At 36.3% G+C, this 19,347-nt stretch overlaps 1 protein-coding gene across 1 annotated transcript in view; it reads right to left on the reverse strand.

Moving 5' to 3' along the window:
* The window catches only part of POLR3B (RNA polymerase III subunit B), a 67,900-nt gene that overhangs the window by 32,349 nt on the left and 16,204 nt on the right, over positions 1-19,347 (reverse strand). Inside the window, exons 12-19 of the mRNA XM_031600054.2 lie at positions 18,180-18,314; positions 13,376-13,537; positions 9,870-10,070; positions 8,105-8,267; positions 6,457-6,610; positions 4,608-4,682; positions 3,707-3,805; positions 129-256 (exon numbers count right to left, since the gene is read on the reverse strand). Of these exons, the coding sequence (XP_031455914.1) occupies positions 129-256; positions 3,707-3,805; positions 4,608-4,682; positions 6,457-6,610; positions 8,105-8,267; positions 9,870-10,070; positions 13,376-13,537; positions 18,180-18,314 (1,117 nt within the window). The remainder of the gene's footprint in view (positions 1-128; positions 257-3,706; positions 3,806-4,607; positions 4,683-6,456; positions 6,611-8,104; positions 8,268-9,869; positions 10,071-13,375; positions 13,538-18,179; positions 18,315-19,347) is intronic.

The following is a 19,347-nucleotide window of genomic DNA, read 5'->3' on the forward strand; positions in this document are numbered from 1 at the left end:
AAGGAAGTATTCCCTTCCTAGCGAAACTTGAATGTTGAGCAGGAAAGAATTTCTGTTTGTCACTTCCTCTACACAGCCTCAAAAACTACATAATATTCCAAAGTGGAGTAAAAATCAAATAATCTTACCCATTGCTTGTTTCCCCATGGCACACTGGTAAGTGTTTCTTGGGGACTGGTTGTGGTGAGGGTATGGAATCAGACCAGCACAGACACCAAGCAGCGTGAAAGGCTCAATCTCCAAATGTGTTGTATCCCTTAAAAAAAAGGGTACCAGTTACAGAAGGCTTGTGAACAAACATAGAAATATCAGTTATGAGATACTACTAAATTAAATAACTCTTTAATTCTGCTCAGGAAAATGTAAGGCAGTAAGACTTCAAAATATGGATTCAATATGGGATTTTTTTTTTCAGCTTTTTTTTTTTTTCTTCTTAATTTTAACTGTTTCCACATGAAATGAATTAAAGGAGAATAAAGTTTCATCAAGGAGAGAAAAAGCCTCTAGGTAACAACAACCTGAAGGAGCTCAGCAAGACAATAAAACATCAGCTTATACAGCAAGTCCCAAAATGCCTTAAGGAATATCATCTCATGTAACAAGAGTCCTCCGCATCAAGTTACCATTCTAGAGATCTAAAAATCTACAGGGGATGTGGAGGAAGGAGAAGCAAGACAGATTCAGGTATTGAAGAAAACCCCAAAGCGTAGTTTTAGTTTTCCAAGATCAGTTATATAATATCAGTTAGAAAGAAAACATCTGCTTCCAAACCAGATCCAGTACCATTGATGATAAGCCATAATAAAACATTATTTGAAAAGCTCTGCAAATATTTTGATATTAATTATGTTGCTATATGGCACAACCGATGAGGAATAAAAAGACAGGGACAAGGCGTACAAAGGCTGAGAAATAAGAAAAACATCCATTCTACCTGGCATGAGCTTAAGAAATTCCACGCTCAATGAAGACAATTAAATCAGTGTGTGCGAGGATGCACACAGAGTGGCTAATACCTGATGAGGATGGAGTATACAATAAAGCTTGGCTGAAGCAGGCTTGTTTTTTAAATCAACATAAGCAACTAGGAAACACTTTACTTTAAAATAAAGATAATTCTAACTAAACCTGCCCAAGGCATATCTTTCATGATTTCTGGAGATATTAAGCACAGCATATGTATAGGTATACATTGCTTGTCTCACACATCTAAATCCACTGCAGTCTGCAAATCTCATATTTAATATTTGACTTATCTGGAAAGTCTCTTGGAAATTTTTTTGAATTGAAAACATGAATTTGACCACTTAACTTTAAGACCCTGCAAATGAAACAACTGGAAAAAAAATTATTATAACGACATTATAGAGAGGTAAAGCAATACAAGCTCAAGAAGGCTGAGGCACAACCTGGTAGTGCATATTGGAGAGAAAGACTAGCAGGAACTTACAGAAACAACACACAAACCACTGGAAAGTTGAATCTGAAAGAACTGGAAACCCTAAGGACCAAGCCTAGTGAAAACACCTGACAGTCCCAGGCTCCTGTATAAATCACAAGTTTGTTTCAGCAGCCTAAAAATCACCTGCTGGCCAGAGGGTAGATGCTATTTTTCTCACTTGATAAGAAGTATAAATGTTTATTGAAGCCTGCCTTAAAAAAAACCACAAATAGTAGAATGCCAATTGCAGTCAAGGAATTGTAAAGTAGTCTTACGAGCCAGCAGTTAACTTCAAGCATGGACTGCTCTCCCATTCTGTGCAACTTCACAGAACTACTGGCTTCTCAAACAATAAAACAAGAGGCTTAGGAATGTACTGATGAGGAAGTTACCAAATTTCTTGAGAGGGTACTAATGCATGGATTTACATACAGATTTTCAGATAGGGTAAAGTTCAACACAAATATTGTTCTATGGAGGTCAACCTCATTTTATCCACAGAAGATGCTAGATCCAAGGATGCATTTCATAACAACTTAAAGTTTAGAAGAGTTCAATTTCTGCAAGTCAAAATGCCTCTGCCAGAAATCAAATCAAGAAATGAAGGCAAACTTGTCAGCTTGAAAACAAGAGTTACAAAAGGGGAAGGAAGAAATTGAACACACTAAATAGAAAAAAACCTTAATTGGATTGGAAAGGCAAAGAGAAGATACCGTAACTAAAAGAAGCCTCCATTACAAAAGCAGGAATGTTAATGGGATACTTCACAATAGTGGATTGTATCCGTTGTATTATCAGAACAAGTTGTAGCAACATGGTTGTACCATTTAAAATGCAAGATGATGCTGGGGGCAGGGGGTACTCAAGATGTAGGGAATACTATTACTAAAAACAAGGAGCAACGTGCCTATATGGTGCATGCTCAGATACTTATGACCCTATTAATTACAAGGAATTATGCAAAACTCAAAGCAAGTTGATGGACAAGAATCTTCCAAACTTTCGGCAGCTATCTTGGCGTCATTTCTTCACACTCTCCATTGGAAGCTCACAGGCTCCTCCTTTTTCTGAGTAATCAATAATTTCAGGTGATATGTTCCCATTACTCTTCCTAAATGAGTCAGCTGTAGGGTAACTTAAATTTTCCAGCTCTAACACTGTAAGAAGGCTGTTTAATTTTGGCACAGAAGACAGCAGTTGTGTGTACTCTTCTTTGCTCATGTATACAGAAGCCAGACAAGAGCATGCAAGAGTAATTTCTTAAAGTGATGAAGTCTTCCAAGGTCTGGGCATGAGCAATGCAACTTAATTAGCAGAGTTCATGCATTTCATCTGGCAAAGGGTACAGACAATTGAAGGTCTCATCCAGCTCCACTGAAATCGATGATGTATTTCTACTAGCTTCCATGAGCACTTGACAAGGAGAGAATAGTTAGAAAACGCATTTTCTGCATAAACCTATTGATCAAATATTTCATGGAGGTAACCAATATCCTCCTACGTACAGCTTTACTTGACAGAATGTTGTCAGAGCAATGCTGAAGTAGAAAGATATAAGAACTTAAAAATTTTAAAGAAACCTTCCTTTTATGCAGGGTTTCAAATCACACCCACAGGGTAGAGGGTCCTTTATGTATGCAGAAAACACACAGACACAAAATAATGAATCTTTTTAAACAAAAACTATATGCCAGGAATGGGTTTTAACATATGGTAAAGATACTTAGAATGATATAGACATTTTTACTGGGGCCTATTATACATCAAATGGCATGTCTCATCCTGACACTTCAGGCATTTAATGCAACCTGGTTGTCTAGTATCCCCATATATCAAGACAAAGAAACTTTTCCAAAGGACAATCAGAAAATCTTAATATAATTATTTAATGAATGGAACTATTTCCCTTCTGGCTTTCTAATGTATAAAACTACTTACGATGAGCAGCTCAATGATAAAAAAAAATAATCTGAACTACCTCCAAAGAAATGAATTATATACCTTTAAATATTCCATACTATGGAGAATTAGAAGCTGGGGTAGATTTCCCAAAAAAGACAAAAGGTAAACCACTTTTTGTAACTATCCCACAGATAATTAAGGATGTCTGGAAACTGATATCTTCTATCTGGAGTTGTTTCAATCATTAGCAAGGGAGCAGTGTACATGTATAAAAATAATAACATGATTAATATTCTTGCATTTTGGAGAGTCACTCTATGAAATTTTTTTATGCACCAGTGTTTAGTCTGAATGCATACTTACTTATTAATTGTATGTTCATACAGTGCGATGTTGCAGTCATTTTCTTCATTCACATCCAAATATTCAACAAGGCCTTCGTGCAAGAAGTCTTCAAAATTCCTGTAGTTAAATTAAAAAATTACATTGAAAGTATGGTTTTTTCTTATGTTTCTGCAAAAATTGAATTACAAAATGCATATATTGAAAGAATGTAACGTGTAGAATATAATGTAGAGAATTCATTTATGTTAAACCTCTGCATTTTTAGTATTCAAAGAAAACTGCACCTTTAAAAAATTAATCCCCTTATTTTGCTGCTTCACAAAGACTGACCAATGATACTTACATTATCCTGAATGTATTCATCATCACCACGATGTCAGGAAAGCGTAAACGTAACCTCACAAGGTTTTGTGTATGTTTTGCAAAAACTATATTTAAACGTGGGGGGTTTTTTGGTGCAAATACAGTGTTCTTAAACATATGAAACTACTTTCAAGTTTTAGTTTATAAGTAATTCTGAACATGCCTGTTCTAGGGTGATCAGATCAATATTCTTTTGCAGTGTTTCATTTTTAATCAAGAGGAAGATGGAAATTTCCTTGGGACTTCCACTTGTGGGAAGAGGAGGCTCTGCGAGATTTTGTTCTGTGTAATTGTCAAATTTCATACCACAAAAAAAAAAAAAAGAAAGAAAAAAGAAAAAAAAAAAAAGAAAACACCAAGACAACTACACTTCATTTGACTTCGAACAGAAAACCTTCAAAACACTGATTTATACACAGTGCGTAAACGTACAGAAGAGCACAGTCCTCTAAACAGCTAACCAACACTGTGAAATGATGGACTGTCTAAATAATTTCCACATAGTATTTACAAAAAGATGTGAAAATTATGAAAATAATGTGCTTGAACTGAGTACCTGTAACCCTGAGCCAGTTCTTCCATATGCTTGTTTGTTACTGCAGGTTTTTGCTTCTTTACAATTATATAGGGTCTAAAAGTAAAAAGAAAAGAAAGGATTATAATAGAAAATACTTGGGTAATACTTTGTACTTTCAGTACACTACAGTTATATCACCCATTTTATAAATCGATACAGCCAAGCAAACACAATCAGCAATTATTCAGACCTTGGTTTGAAACACAGGTGTCCTGAAACTGGCTCTTTGTCTTTTAAGTAGCAAAATATTGCACCAGAAAAAAATCAGATTTGAATTTTGACAAAGAAGCCATCTTTTTTCTCCTCTAAATCTTGAAACTAACACTTTCTGTTTCAACGACACGTTATGTTGATGGCTTTAAGAGATTTAAATCTTCTTATTCCACAAAGCTAAGAATAGCATTAAGTTCTATGGATATTTCAGGGACTCCATGCAAAAGAGAGTCATCAGTTTGTGCTCAAATGCCCACATGCAGAACGTATTTTGCTGATACTTACAAAGTGCTGGCATTTACTATTGGTTGCATCACATGAATCCATAAATTTCAACCACACATGGGTTTCTGAAGGCTTCCTTACCACAAGGAAACCCTAGCACAAAGGATGGCATGCAAGAATGAAACATCAAGGGCTGTTGCTATTTGGACAAGTTGCTCTTATAAAGAGCAGCAAATAGCTACAAGATACTTGTGGAGTCCACTCTGAAGTCTAAATAACTGTTTGAAGACTAAGGAGCACTTTTAAATGGTTAATAAGGGGATCTGAACAATTGCAGGGTGGAGAATGTCACAAAGCAATTTGGTTAATTCCCAGAAATACACACAATTTCACTTCTCACTCTTAAAAATAAAAAAGGAAATTAAAAAAACCCACATCAAATCAGAACTTACTCTTTTTCAAACCTGGATTAGCCCTACTAATCACCTATTAGTAAGGTGATTTCTGTGCTAATGGATATGCCTGTACCACTGCATGTCTTAAGTGGGTATGATTAGCTGATATTTACATGTACTACTTCTGGGTCTTTACCATGCCTTAAACAGCATTCAGTATGCTCTGAATTTCAATTAATAAATAAGGTAAAATGCCAACTGTAATTAAAATATATATATAGTTCTAATGCCATTCTGCTCCCAATCTCTTTTTTGTTCAGTTACACCTTGGTCTTTAAGCAATCAATTTCATTTTGCTTGCCTTTTGACATGACTATTATCAAGGCACTCTGTGCAATAAGGAGTGTAAGCACTCAAGGCAGAGACCTTCCTTACAGATTTAATGAATTCCCTGCCTAGTTAACAGGAAGCAGTGAACTAAACCAAAACTTTGAGACTTTCCTTTTACAACAGCAAACACGTGCATGCCTGGGGAAGCTTTGTACCAGAAATAAGGGCTCCTGAAGGCAAAGGGTAGCCTCTCATTCCACAAAGTGGTATCATGTCCAAGAGGTGGCTGCTTGTACCTTGTTTAAGTACTGTGATATCTTAACAACAGAAGTAAAGAAACAATCCAAGGATATGGAATATCACTGCGGTTGCCAACCAAGTTGATTTCTCCTTCCTCCTTTTTTAAGAGCGAAATATTGCTTCCAGCTAACTTCTTTTTAAAGATAAAACTAATCTATTTGGGCTTTTTTGGGGAAGTTAATTGACTGCGTAGTGGGTTTTGCTTATCTATCTGCTTTGAATGAGGGCTACATAAGGAGCAAAGAAATGCTCAAATTCCACTGAATTTGAAAACAGTTTTTATGTTTAAATCTGTATTTCCTTCACCCAGTATACTTACAGTGCACAGAACAGTGCTTACTAGATAATTCTGACAGGATGCTTACCTGCACAATCTCCCTCCATCAGAGGAAATGTAGACACATCTGTCAGAAAGATTTGTAGAGATTGAAACAAATTCATTGATATAACCTGCTCGTCGCATTATCCGAAATGTGTTGACTAGTTTCTGATGATCACGTATGACACCAAGGATGTTACCTATTCAGAAAGGGAACAAGTTCATGGTCCACTCTTTGCACATCCAAAGCTCTACTTTATCATGTCTAACACATGCAGAAGTACTTCCCACTTCTTGCAGTTAATATACATATTTAAAATACATACCTAAGTATTCTGATGCATGATGAGCAAAGATGACTAAAATTCATTTTTAAAGAGTCATCTAACCAAGTTTATCTTAACATATAGAACAAAACTTAGTACAGTGTCATATTAAACAAAACCCTTTACACAGGGAGACAGCCTGATATAAATGTAGGAATACGCACTTGAAAGACTTTCTGTCCTTTTACATCACATACTTAAATTTGAAACAAATCAGACAACCACAAGGCTGGATTCTTCTAGAATTAAAACAAGAAACTAATATATTGATCAGTTTTGCTTCTTTTAGTACAAGATCATCTACATTTTGAAACATAAGTGATCTTGCTCCAGACTACAAATGGAGTCTCTGAAGGAAGAATCCAATCCTTCTGCTCGGCACTTCCCATAAAGCGAAACAGGAGGAGTGCATGTGGCTTCACTAAACCTTATCTTCAACATATTGCTAAAGAAAAGCAGAGCTAAGGAATGCAGTTTAGTCAAGTGTTTCTTTCATGTAAGAATAACTGCTGTTTAATTTGAAGGTAAATGGAGAAATTACTCACAGTGACAGACCTTAAATACTAGCCCCTGAAGTAGATGCTGCTGACAAAATCATAGTTGTAGTTTTTAACATGTTACTTTTTTGAAATCTAGTATTATAGTAACTGCTGATTAGAAACTGAAAGATCAGTTGCAAAAGGAACTTAAGCGTGCAGAAGCAAAGCACATGTGCCAAATCATTCTTCTAACAAAGGAAAGCAATGCAGCTTGTTTTAAGTCTCATTTTTTATAATCATTCACAAAGCAAGTTGCTGCTTAAAAGGCAGTTTTAAAGAGAACAGCATTGCTAAATATTGCAAACAATTAATACTGACTTCCTGTTTTTAAACACAGTTGCATGAATAGATACAAAAATATATGAAGACTGCAATAAAAAGAAATAAATTCTGTGAATGAAGCTCTGGATTTATAAAATTAAAGTTACATTTTAAGAGCATTACTCTTTTTAAAAAGTACCTTAAGTAGGTTGACTAATTGGTGAATGACTAGAAAACCAACCAAACAAAAAAATATGTAATGGAGTATACATATATTTGTATGTATTCATGCAAACCTGTATACAAACAGTACTGAAACTCAAAAGAGCTTCAATGTCCCAGCTACACACATCTGCAGAGTTCTGAGGACAACTTCACACACAACTAAATGCCATCATTTGACCTGTGTACTCTGCTTTACCCTATCAAATATTTGCTGATGAAATTACGGGGGAAATTCACAGGGAATACAACACCTGTGTTTGGCCATGCTCCAAATATTGCAGCATTTCTGAAGAGTAACTCGAAATTGGCAACAAATCAGAGCCAGATTGCTGAAGTTACATACCATTCAGGAAAACAAGGAACACATTAGGATATGAAAGTTCTTCACCACAGAGCAAATTCACATCTTCGACTCCAAGATTACTGGCTAGTTTAATGATTGGGCCATCTTCCATATCTGTAGTAATGTGAGTCATCAGGGCAAGGTTTTTAACCAAACCACACGCCTAAAGTAAGAAAAAAACAATTTAATCTTTTATCCGTTCATGGAATCACAGAATCGTTAAGGTTGGAAAAGACCTCTAAGATCATATAGCCCAAACATCCACCTACCACCAATATTTCCCCATTAACCATGTCCCTTAATATCACATTCATATGTTTTTTGAACACTTCCAGAGATGGCGACTCCACCACCTCCCTGGGCAGCCTGTGCCACTGCAGCACCACTCTTTGTAAGAAGAAATTGTTCCTAATATCCAACCTGAACCTCCCCTAGTGTAACATTAGGCCATTCCCTTTAGTCTACTGCTAGTTACACAGGAGAAGAGGCATACCCCACCTCACAACAACCTCTTTTCAGGCCATTGCACAGAGCTACAGAAGAAATTCAAAGCACAAAACAAATTAAGTACATTGAGAATCACAGAATCACAGAATTGCCAGGGTTGGAAGGGACCTCAAGGATCATGAATCTCCAATCCCCCTGCCACATGCAGGGCCACCAACCATTCCACCTAATGCTAGACCAAATGAGAAAAGAAGAAAGTAAGTGCGTTCTACATTGCACAGAAAGGTAATGTTTTAGCATTTAAAATAAAAAGTACAGTTAGTAGATATGAAGTTATCCAAAACATGTATAACCTGATATTTTTCTCTCTTTAAAGCAACAGCTTTATTATTTACATAGAAAAATCAAGGAAATAAAATTAATCAGCATGAGAATATTTGGATACTTCATTGTCATAGCACACAATTTTTTATGATAAAGTACATGAAGAAGTACTAAATTCACTTTTAGGTCAAAAGTTAGGTTAATAAGTTCTAAGTTATTAGAATTGATTGTTATGACTCCATACATCAAAACTTCTTCATTTTAATGTAATTTTACCACTATATCTTTGCAGAGACTTGAAAATAACAATACAAGATCAATTTGCCAAATAGGTAACAAAAAGCATTTAAGTACCTTAAACAGTGCAATTTTACTTCAGCTGCTTAAGAAGACTAGCTTATATTGATTACATATTTACTCCAGAAGTCCAGAGCTCTCACAGGGCTTTCCATTCAGGACACAGAAAATGAAAAAATAATTATATAAAAAAAGACTGCCAGCATCAATAATTTAGTTGAAATAGCTGCATAATTAAAGGTAAGATAAAGCATTAAAGTATTAATTTCTGTAAATTAATACAATTCTTGAAAAACTGCAGGTTGACTGTAATTTCAAAACTGTTGAAAACAGAATGGCTTGTGTTGGACTGTTCTAGTATACTCATTCTAGAATAAAGGAATAATAGTTGAGGATTCCTTTTTCTGTCCAGATCAAAAGAGAGCAAAGAAAGCAAAAATAATTCAACCAAATAATTTCTGAACAGATTCTAGCCATTCCCTTCAGAAAGGAGAACAGTATAGTAAGGAGGACCAGGACGTAAACTGATGGGACGTGAGAAGACAAACAAACAGTGCTATTGGACTAAGGATAATTTCTCTCATCAAGAACCCTGGTCAGCAAAATTCTTCCTCTGTCAGAGGACTGCTTCCAACTAAACAGTGCTGCCACTGCTCAGGAGGACAGAAGTACTGACAGCAACATACAAGTCCCTTACCTCTCCTTCAGGAGTGTCCGATGGGCAGAGCATCCCCCACTGAGATGGCTGCAATGATCGAGGACCACTCACTTTCCTTGTCTTTTCAAACTGAGAAGAGATTCTAGTCATCATTCCCAGAGCAGATATGTAAGACAAGCGGGACAGTACTTGAGTCACACCTTGGCGGTCCATTTTGAATCTCTTCAGAGACCAGTTCCCCTGTAGAACACAACGAGCATTTAAAAAACAGTTATCACAGTTTATCTGTCTCTCAATACTACATTCCTTTTTTCAAGATTTAGACTGAACAAGCTCAGGAGCTTTGCACAGCCAATACCGCCCATTTCACAGAATCCCAGAATGGCTTGTGTTGGACAGGACCTTAAAGCTCAACCAGTCCAACCTCCCTGCAGTGGGCAGGGCTGCCAGTCCCTAGATTGGGTTGCCCAGGACCCATCCAACCTGGGCATTTATGTAATACAGCTTTCTAACTACCCATCTGCATGTAAACTGCTGTTACAACACACTAACTGAAGTTCAAACAGAAGAACTGCTCTTCCAGATGATTTTGCTATAACATCTTCAATTACATAAAGATTGATCTTCATGTGCACGCAGATACATCACTGCTCAAATTTGACAAAATTAAAAACTCTTCTGACCTTGTTGAGTATGTCAACAAAAGGAGTGCTTTTTTGTGTGTGAAATATACTTTTACAGTAGGTCCTGTTTCAGTTCTGTCTTTTTTGTGATTTATTTTGGTAGGAAACACAGATGTTTATGCTGAAGCAATCTGACATCAAAGTCATGTGCTTTTCCTCAAAACCTTTGGGTATTAGAATCCAGAAGAAAAAGACTCATTCATGTGTCCTATCTTCAAAGAACGGTGGGAGGTTTTAGGTCAATCCACACTTTTCCAGTGGGATAACATCAACTAGAAAATGCAAGATTCATTTATATACCACTGATTTCATACTTTGTGACTGTCAAGGCCAGTGTTACTTGTGGTTTCAACTAGACCAGAGGAGTTCAGAGGATGTTCTAGAACACAATTATGTAAAAATGGCAAGTAGATATAATAATCTCTACCAATATCCAGTATTTCACTGCAACCTAAACTAATGTTTCAGTAGGCTGTTAAATTTAGATACTACGTATATTGATTTCAAGACTCATACTCCATATATAGAGAGTTCCTGCTACCTGAGTCAGTAGATACAGCACATTTTTGTTATTACTACTTGCCCCAGTCACAACACTACTAATCAGTCTAAAGGGAATGAAGAGCCTGAACGTTTTCTCTAGGACTGCCACCAGTGCTAATCCATGCAACCTTTTGACAAACTCATGGCAGCACAGCTAACAAAGAATTCAGAGTTTGTGTGCTATACTGCACTGCCATCTTTTTCTAGGTTTCTTTATTTATACATTAACAGCATAATCCCATCTTTTGATTAACAGCAAGAAGCCACTATCCATCCAAATTATTCTCTTATTTGCCTACATTGAAGAGACTGTTAAGTAGTCATGAGAACCTCCCTTTTTCCCTTGTTGCAGAAAGGGGAAAGACATAATACCTAACAGCAAAAGACTTTTCTACTTGTTCATCCTTCTCGCTCACTCACCATGACACTGTTAAAGGACTGGAAATTATCAGAATATGAATAAAGAATACAATAAATTAGTAGTTTATCCTCATGCTAGAAATGATTGTAACCTGAACTACCACGTAGTTTTTCTGCACTGTCCAAATGAGTGAAATCTCAGCAACAGAAAAGGGAGGTAAAACACTCCTTGAAGAAATAATATGAAAAAAATATTTATGCTTTGGAAGTGTCAGAGTGACTCCTTCAAAGCTGTCTAGAACAACCCAAATAGGTCAGGGCTCTGCAAGATAGAGGACTTCCTACTGAAAACTCCTGTGAAATCAAAGTTCCTTCTTCAATTAAGAATTCAACGATTGGATGATTTTGTAGATTCTGAAATGTCTGTTAGGTCTGTACTATTTCTGCACACCTACTCTCCTCTGGTATTTCCAGGATACACAGACTAAGTACCACTGAACACCAGTGTGCAGAGGATTTAGCAGTGTTATGAATTATTCTGCATGCTACTAGTGTAATTACAAGTCTGTTGAGTTATTTCATGCTCTTTGGGACTATCACTGAAGCATTCTGGTGAGATTGGAGATTGCTGTTTCCAAGAACGATGTTTATGGTATTTGCTTAATCTCTTGAATAGTATGCACTGGGCATTGTTCCTGAGAAATGATTTTCAATGCTTAAGAGCAGATGGTGTTTAACTGCTTATGTGACAGTAACAAAAAAGAAGTCCTAAGATAGCAGAAGAAGGAAGACTTTACAATATGTACTGAATAGTTTGCAGATTTATCTCCGTCAGCCCAAATGGAAAAACTGGCACCAGCTAGAAGAAAGCACAAGCATTTAGGGAAACAAATCTGTCAACTGTTTTGGGTACATGCACTATAGAGATTTAACTACGTTTGGGGCACTCATAAAACTAAATAGTGATAAGCTTTAAACACTGGGATTTGTAAGTAACAGACTGTAGGCTGTTTCAAATGCAATTTGTGGAGTTAATTTTATTTACAAGAAATGAAGAAAAACTTCAGTTTGTACTAGGCAGAAAAGCCCTCTCAAGAGTTCCAAAGATTAAGAACCAAGTTGCACACAGTCTACCAGCAACTAAAATACTTTCACTAATTTAATTTCTTAAAAATTCATGCATTTCAAAGTCATTTACAAGCTACTAGCTGGATCTCAGGGATTATCACACAAACTGTTCTTGCAGATATGTGAGGTAAGAGACAAAGTTAATAATTACATTCTGCTCTCGTCCACTGGCATGAATGAAGATATCCACTCTAGTAGAAGGCAGATATGAGCAAAAATCTAACCACGACAAATTAGACTTGATTCCAACCATTTTACAGTAATATCTGCTCTATTAGTTTTCCCAGTTAAATAGTTCAGTATCGTTATCATTGATGTAACAAAAAAAATACTAGCTCCTAGCTACAAATTTGCTCACACTAAATTTACTTCTACTAGCTACTTCATATAACTAAAAAAGGCATCACTCTTCAAAGAGCTCTTTTTTAGCAATTGTCTTTCCTTCACGATGTGTTCCTTTCCTGTCATTTTTCAACCATATTTTGGACATATGATACAGCCTCAACTTAACTATGTAATAAAAAAACATAATAAAGCAGAATGCACAAGACAGCAAGTTGGATAAACAATCTCTATTTTCAATTTGTCTGTTTCTACTGTTCCATCACAAATACTTCAAACACCTCTTTAAACTAAATGGTGAAATAAAAATTAGTTTGAAGAATAACAATTTTTCAGCCAATTCCAAAAGCCACGTCCATGACAGAACTTTGCAATTTTTGATAGATTTGACCAAAGACAGTGGAGCTATCAGACCAAAATTCACACTATTTCAGCCCTCAGTACAGTGGAAAAAATCTCGTATACTAGAATTAAACCAAAAGTACTTACTGTGGAAATAGCATTGACCATGCCATTGGTGATTTGGTCTTGACGCATGTGCTTCACTACATCAAACTGAGCTGCACGTTGCTTGGGGATTACCTGGTCAGCAATCTTTTTCAGCTCAGAGTTAAATTTTTTGAACAAATCTTCAAACAGAAGAGAAAGAAGCTGGAAATAAAAAACAATTGGATTACAATCTAGGAAAAGTGGAAGAACACAAGTGTTTCGATATTTCTACCCTTCTGGTCATCTGAAATGCAGCGTTTGTTTCTTACATGATATTACCCTCATAAGTTTTTTTGCTTATTTTCTCAAACATTTCACTTTAATAATTTCAAAATAGAAAGCAAAGTAAGAAGAGTTTAAGCCTATCTATTCATCTTTTTTTGTTTTGCATTGACCTTCACAATATCTGCATATGCGCCCACCAACAGTCAGAAAAAAAACCAAACAGCAATATATCACTTAAGAAGCATTGCAATTTAAATTCCAAATGTCCAAATTCCAAGTTCCAAAGGACTAAAAACACAGCAGCTATCAAATGCCAGAAATGGTAGTTCCCAGTGTCCAAGGCACTGTGAGACAGAACAAGCTAGGTATTCAGCCATCACAAGCCAAGATGTCCCGGTATCAGTTGTACAATTTAATTTTTGTATGTGAAGAATTAAAACTGAATTATTAAACATAGTCTTAATATCTCCTCTTCTGGAAGGAATGCAAACTACTCTTCATTCTATCAGTGGGATAGGCCATTAGATTTCACTAGCTTTTCTCCACTTACATCTCAGAACCAGACTGACCAAAGTGTTAGGCAAATGACACTGTAAAGCAGCTACATAGATTATAAAATATCATTTTCACTAGCATCATCTGCATTTAAGTATAACAAGATCTACTAGAAACTCCCACAGATGTATGACTTGGCAATACGAGATTGTCACTACCTTTCACAGAGATTAAGAGTAGACTAAGGCAGTCTACACTAAAGATGTAAAGAGCATTTACTGTGCAGTCATTAAATTGTAAAACCTTACATAGAACAGTGATAATGTACACTGCATGTTAACTCCTGACAAAAACAGAAACCTATTTCCATTCAGAATAGAGAGTCTTCAATAATTTTTTTTTTCTTTTTTTTTTTTAACCTGGTATAAGAGGAAGGTGTTGGAGACCCTCTTTCTTTTTGATCCTTGTAGTACCATTTTACAATGCAACATCCTCTCACTACTACTGAAAGAAATCCAGTCACCTGCAACTCACTGCAGTGTCACAGCTTTTTTAAAGCCAAATTCAACCAGAAAGGAAAACATCTTTCATGAAGTATTATATTAGGAAGAACAACGCACTGGCAGCATCTCCAAAAATCAGATTATGAGGTGTGTGTTTCCAAAGGAGGGAAAAGGGAAGTGCACAGTTTTAGGATGTCTGAAAGTCCTGTTAAACACAAAACAGACTCTTTTGAAGTCAGTCCTGGTATACATTTAATCTCAACAGGTTTCTGCGCAGGACATTTAACAAAAACATGTCACATAAAATACAATAATAGTTCCATTTTTGATTTCTTGATCTTAAAATCTTTACAAAGTCTCCCAGTTCCAGTGCTGTAGGGATTATAACATCATCCTTCTTCTTCTCTGAAATAATAAAGTAAGCCATACCCCAAGTACACAAACTTGTTAATATTTGCCAGTCTGAAAAGTGTTATGCTTTGCTAATTTCACTCACGGACTCTCAGTTTGTAAGAGCTCTGACTATCTGGCAAGGCAGAGTCTCACAATAACCACATTATTTAGGTCAAGAGTGAGTGATTAAAGAAAAAGGATGGAATGCCAGTGATAATATTCAATGGATTTCATAGTTAGTCCAGGGCCTTTCAGCCTGCTTAAGTCAGGATCACTAAAGAGCAAATTATATTTAAGAAAAAAAAAATACTGACAGCTCATCAATTGATTTTCATTGAAAATCCAAAGAAAAATTAATAAAGAAGTTAAGCTGCTGAAATACAGTTTCACCAATTAGCTTAATGTCAGAGAATTCTAATTAGGCGCCTTGAGATTGCTATTTAACGTTTAAGCCTTTTGAGTGCCAAATTCTCCCTTTCACACAAACTGGTTGCAAAATTAAAGACATTAGGCAGCCTTAATTATATTATCAGAACAGCTGGGATTAGGCAATCTCTGAAGTCAAGGCGGTATTCTTTTGTCACAGGGTAGAAATCCCTTGCTTTCCAGGGTGCCGGATTTTGGTGCTGTTCCATATCTCACCCATACAAAGCAAGCTGCATTAGAAACAAAAAAAAAATGAGGACAAAGAACAGAGTAATGCTTAGCAAATAATGAACACATTAAGGAAACAGAAAAGGTAGGTGAAAAGATTAAGCCTGAAATCGGTAGGTTTTGCTAACACCTCAGCTGGCACCTGGCCTACCAAGCCTCTCGTGGCAGAAAGACTAAGAGAAAGCTCTGTAAACCAGCTTGGCTAGTGGATACAACTCTGTTATCTAAAGCTAAAGCACATTTCGTACTCTCTTGTCCCATGGGGTGTGAAATTAGCAGCTATTGTTTTCACACATCTTTATAAACACAATGCCTTTTATGTCTCTGCATTGTTTAGACCGCTATGTTTTTCTCCTCACATGGGAATCTTTTCTTTTTTTCCTTTATTCAAATTATAAATCAACAGGATTTTTATTCCAGGAACATGCTGGCATGAAAAGAAAAAAATAACAACAAAACCCCCTTGCTGCTCATTTTATCTGCACAAACTTTAGCTAAACACAAACATTTAGAAACTGACAAAAAAAGATTTTTACACTTCTTAGTCGGTAATCAAATCAACAATATTAAACTGATAACACGGCAGAGAGGAATTCAAGTGTTCAGCTTGAAATGAGCATTTAAAATATCACAAGGGATCCATAACTGCTCTTAAGCAAGCGTTACAGCCTCCCCCCTGCGCAGCTCTCCTTGATGTAGAAAAAATATGCATTGCCTTTGTTATGATGATCCTCTACATTTAAGACCCCTTCCCAGTTAATTTAAAACAACTTTGGTTGTTAACATCTGTGAGCAGAAGCCTTTTTCCTACAGCTTGTAAAAACTTCTTACCGCTCTGTTTTCTGCCTCTAAATTTATCAAGAAGAATAACTACTTTTCAGACCAGTTAAATAAGAGCAATATGATAGCAGAGCGCTAATTACATTGATCTACAGCAACAGGGCGACAGCAAAATAAAAAAAAAAACCAACAAACCCAACAAATAAATCCATTGTAGATTGAAATATTTATCCCAGTAGAATATTGCACTTATGTCTTATTATTCTGCTTTGCTACAAGAGTAGAATCCTAATGGACAATCACATATTAACTTGAAGAAAAGAATTCCTTTCCTATGCGGTTAAGAGTTTTCATTGTTTAATTTGTACTCAGAGCATCATCTTGGTTGTGCTGACAACTAGGAAGGAAAGTACATTTTTATTCTGAAATGACTGCAAACTCTGTGCGGACATGCAATCTGTATTTGCGTTCACACATGTGGATGAGGACAAGGGTGAGTGGGAAGGAAAATAGGGATGTGAGGCAATATGCACTGTACTCCTAAATAAAAGTACAGTAAGATGAGAATTCCCATCAGACTGGAACAGAAACTAATGGATATTGTTACTTGTGCTGCAACAGAAACCCCAGTGTAAAGGACATGGGGAGCAGAAATCCACTTTCCCATGGTAAAATAAGTATATTTGTTTGGATTTCTGATGCGTGATCAATAATTACAGATTATATTGACTGCCATAACTCCAACTTAAATCCACAGAGATTAGAACAATGAAATCCAATTGTTATCTAAAGAAAACATCCATGCCAGGGTAATTTAGCTGTTCCTTCACCCAATAGGCAAATTCCTACTGCTTTCAGGAAACATAGTGGGTTGATGGTTGGACTAAATGATTTTAGTGGTCTTTTCCAATCTTAAATATTCTACGAATTTCTAAACCTCATCTCGCCAGCAGCCACAAACCTCTCTGTAAAAGAATGGTGCCAATCATGCATAAATTCAGCAAGCAGAGAAACCTATGCACTCTACTTTAATTAGTCAGTCAAGTTAACCTACTATTTTCAGAAATTTCAAATAATCTCTCCTAGTTCTGCCTTTAGTAAGCTGAAGATTTTTCCCACTAGTCGTTTTTCTGTCAGAACTAGAAGGCACACAGCTGCACCCAAAAAAGACAGCAAGAGCTTCTGAAGCAAATCAAGTGTTTGCGCTTCTACTCTCGAAGGCTCAAAACAGAGCTTGTTGCCAGAAAAGAAGTATCTAGTAAGGCTTTAAACCACATACTATTCATGTTAGTCTAAAGGCTAGATGGGCAGTTGATAATAAATAAGTAATCATAGAGACTTCTCCAAATTACAGATGGCTCAAGCAGTTGTTCTGCTAGCTGTTGCAGAAGCTGGGTTCTCCATAGCAGCTCAGCCCAGGCTTAATATATAGGTTCTCTCAACACAGTGCTTCTGTAAGGGGGGATGGATTTACTGCAGAAGTCTTGGCACTAACAAAGGTACAATGGAAGTAAAACTGATGCAGTATTTACACTGTTTTGTTTTTTCATTTGTTGGAGGGGCAGAACAGAAGTCAGGATACAGTTTATTAGTCCAAACAATCTACCTATGAGTAAAAACAGAAAAGTTAATGAAAATAAAACCAGAGGAAAATGCTTCAGTTGAGAAGGCAGGGATTCCCCTTATTATACATCTATTAAAAACAGGTACTAACAAAACCCCAAAAGAGCCTTAGCTCTGAAGTAAAAACCTACCTGCCCTGCCAACTCCAGGCGTTTATTTCCATAATAGTCTCTGTCATCTACTTTATTTTCTCCTTGAGCCAGAATTACTCTGCGCACCATTACTGCTGTATAAATGCATTTGGCACGGAAATTGAACTCCTTCACCTGTAATGAAATAAATGAAGAACAAACTGATGTTTCAGGACCAATTCCTTAGTTTTGACTCAGACACCAATTTAAAACACAAGAGAACCTGGCTGGACAAAAGGACTACAAAATAGCGTTCTGTAGCTGAGAACGTTCTCTATCAAATAGTGTTATTGTACTCTTTGTATCTGTTGTAGTTTCCATGGAAATAAATAGGAGGCATTACTTTCGGAGCAAGTAGTACAGTTAAGGTCCTGAAGTAACAGCTGACAGTGTCTGGCTATGTAGAAAAATGTCACATGATGATAAATAATTCAATGGTACAGCATTTCATAAACAGGCAGATTACTTTTGACTCACTTAAAATATTTTTCTTCAGTTTGAGGATGATTTACTCCATCTCAACAACAAAGCAAACAAAGACATTTCTTCCATATCAACAAAGCTCTTCCACACGAATTGTACTGATTTTTCCATATAGAACAGTTTTTCTTCTCACAGTCAAAATCTGGGTAATCTGTGATAAGGATCATTTTTTTTACTGCTCATTTTCAAACTCTAGCATGTTGCTCTCACAGAGAAGATTTGCAGCTATCTTATTTTATATTTTGACCTGTCCACCTGTCGTATTCCCAAAACTAACCAGGATAAAAATTAAAGTTCTTGCATTATAGGAACATTTCTGTGAGGAAGATGAGAGAGAGGTTTATTCACAACTTGTCATTATTGCATCCTGATCAGCTTCTGTAAGACCATCAGTTCCTGTTTTGTTTTCAAAAGGACTGATGCCATTGCAACCGACACCATTTCTGGCCATCACCTTTTTAAAAGACTAAAAAAAATAATACTTTCATATTTTCCTTAAGTGAATATTTTTCCATTGTGAATATTTTGCATATTTGGTAGTCTTTTGCTTTGTTTTTTTTTTCTTTTAAATCCCAACTAGTGCCAAAGTTGCTCCTATACCACCATGTTCTAAAGTTGGGCAAGAGAGTAACAGAGGCTGAACACAGACCACACAAACCTCACCATCTAAAATACTCCAAAATCA

This window comes from Phasianus colchicus, chromosome 1 (genome assembly GCF_987193195.1).
Source record: "Phasianus colchicus chromosome 1, bPhaCol1.hap1.1, whole genome shotgun sequence".
Classification (NCBI taxonomy): Eukaryota; Metazoa; Chordata; class Aves; order Galliformes; family Phasianidae; genus Phasianus; species Phasianus colchicus.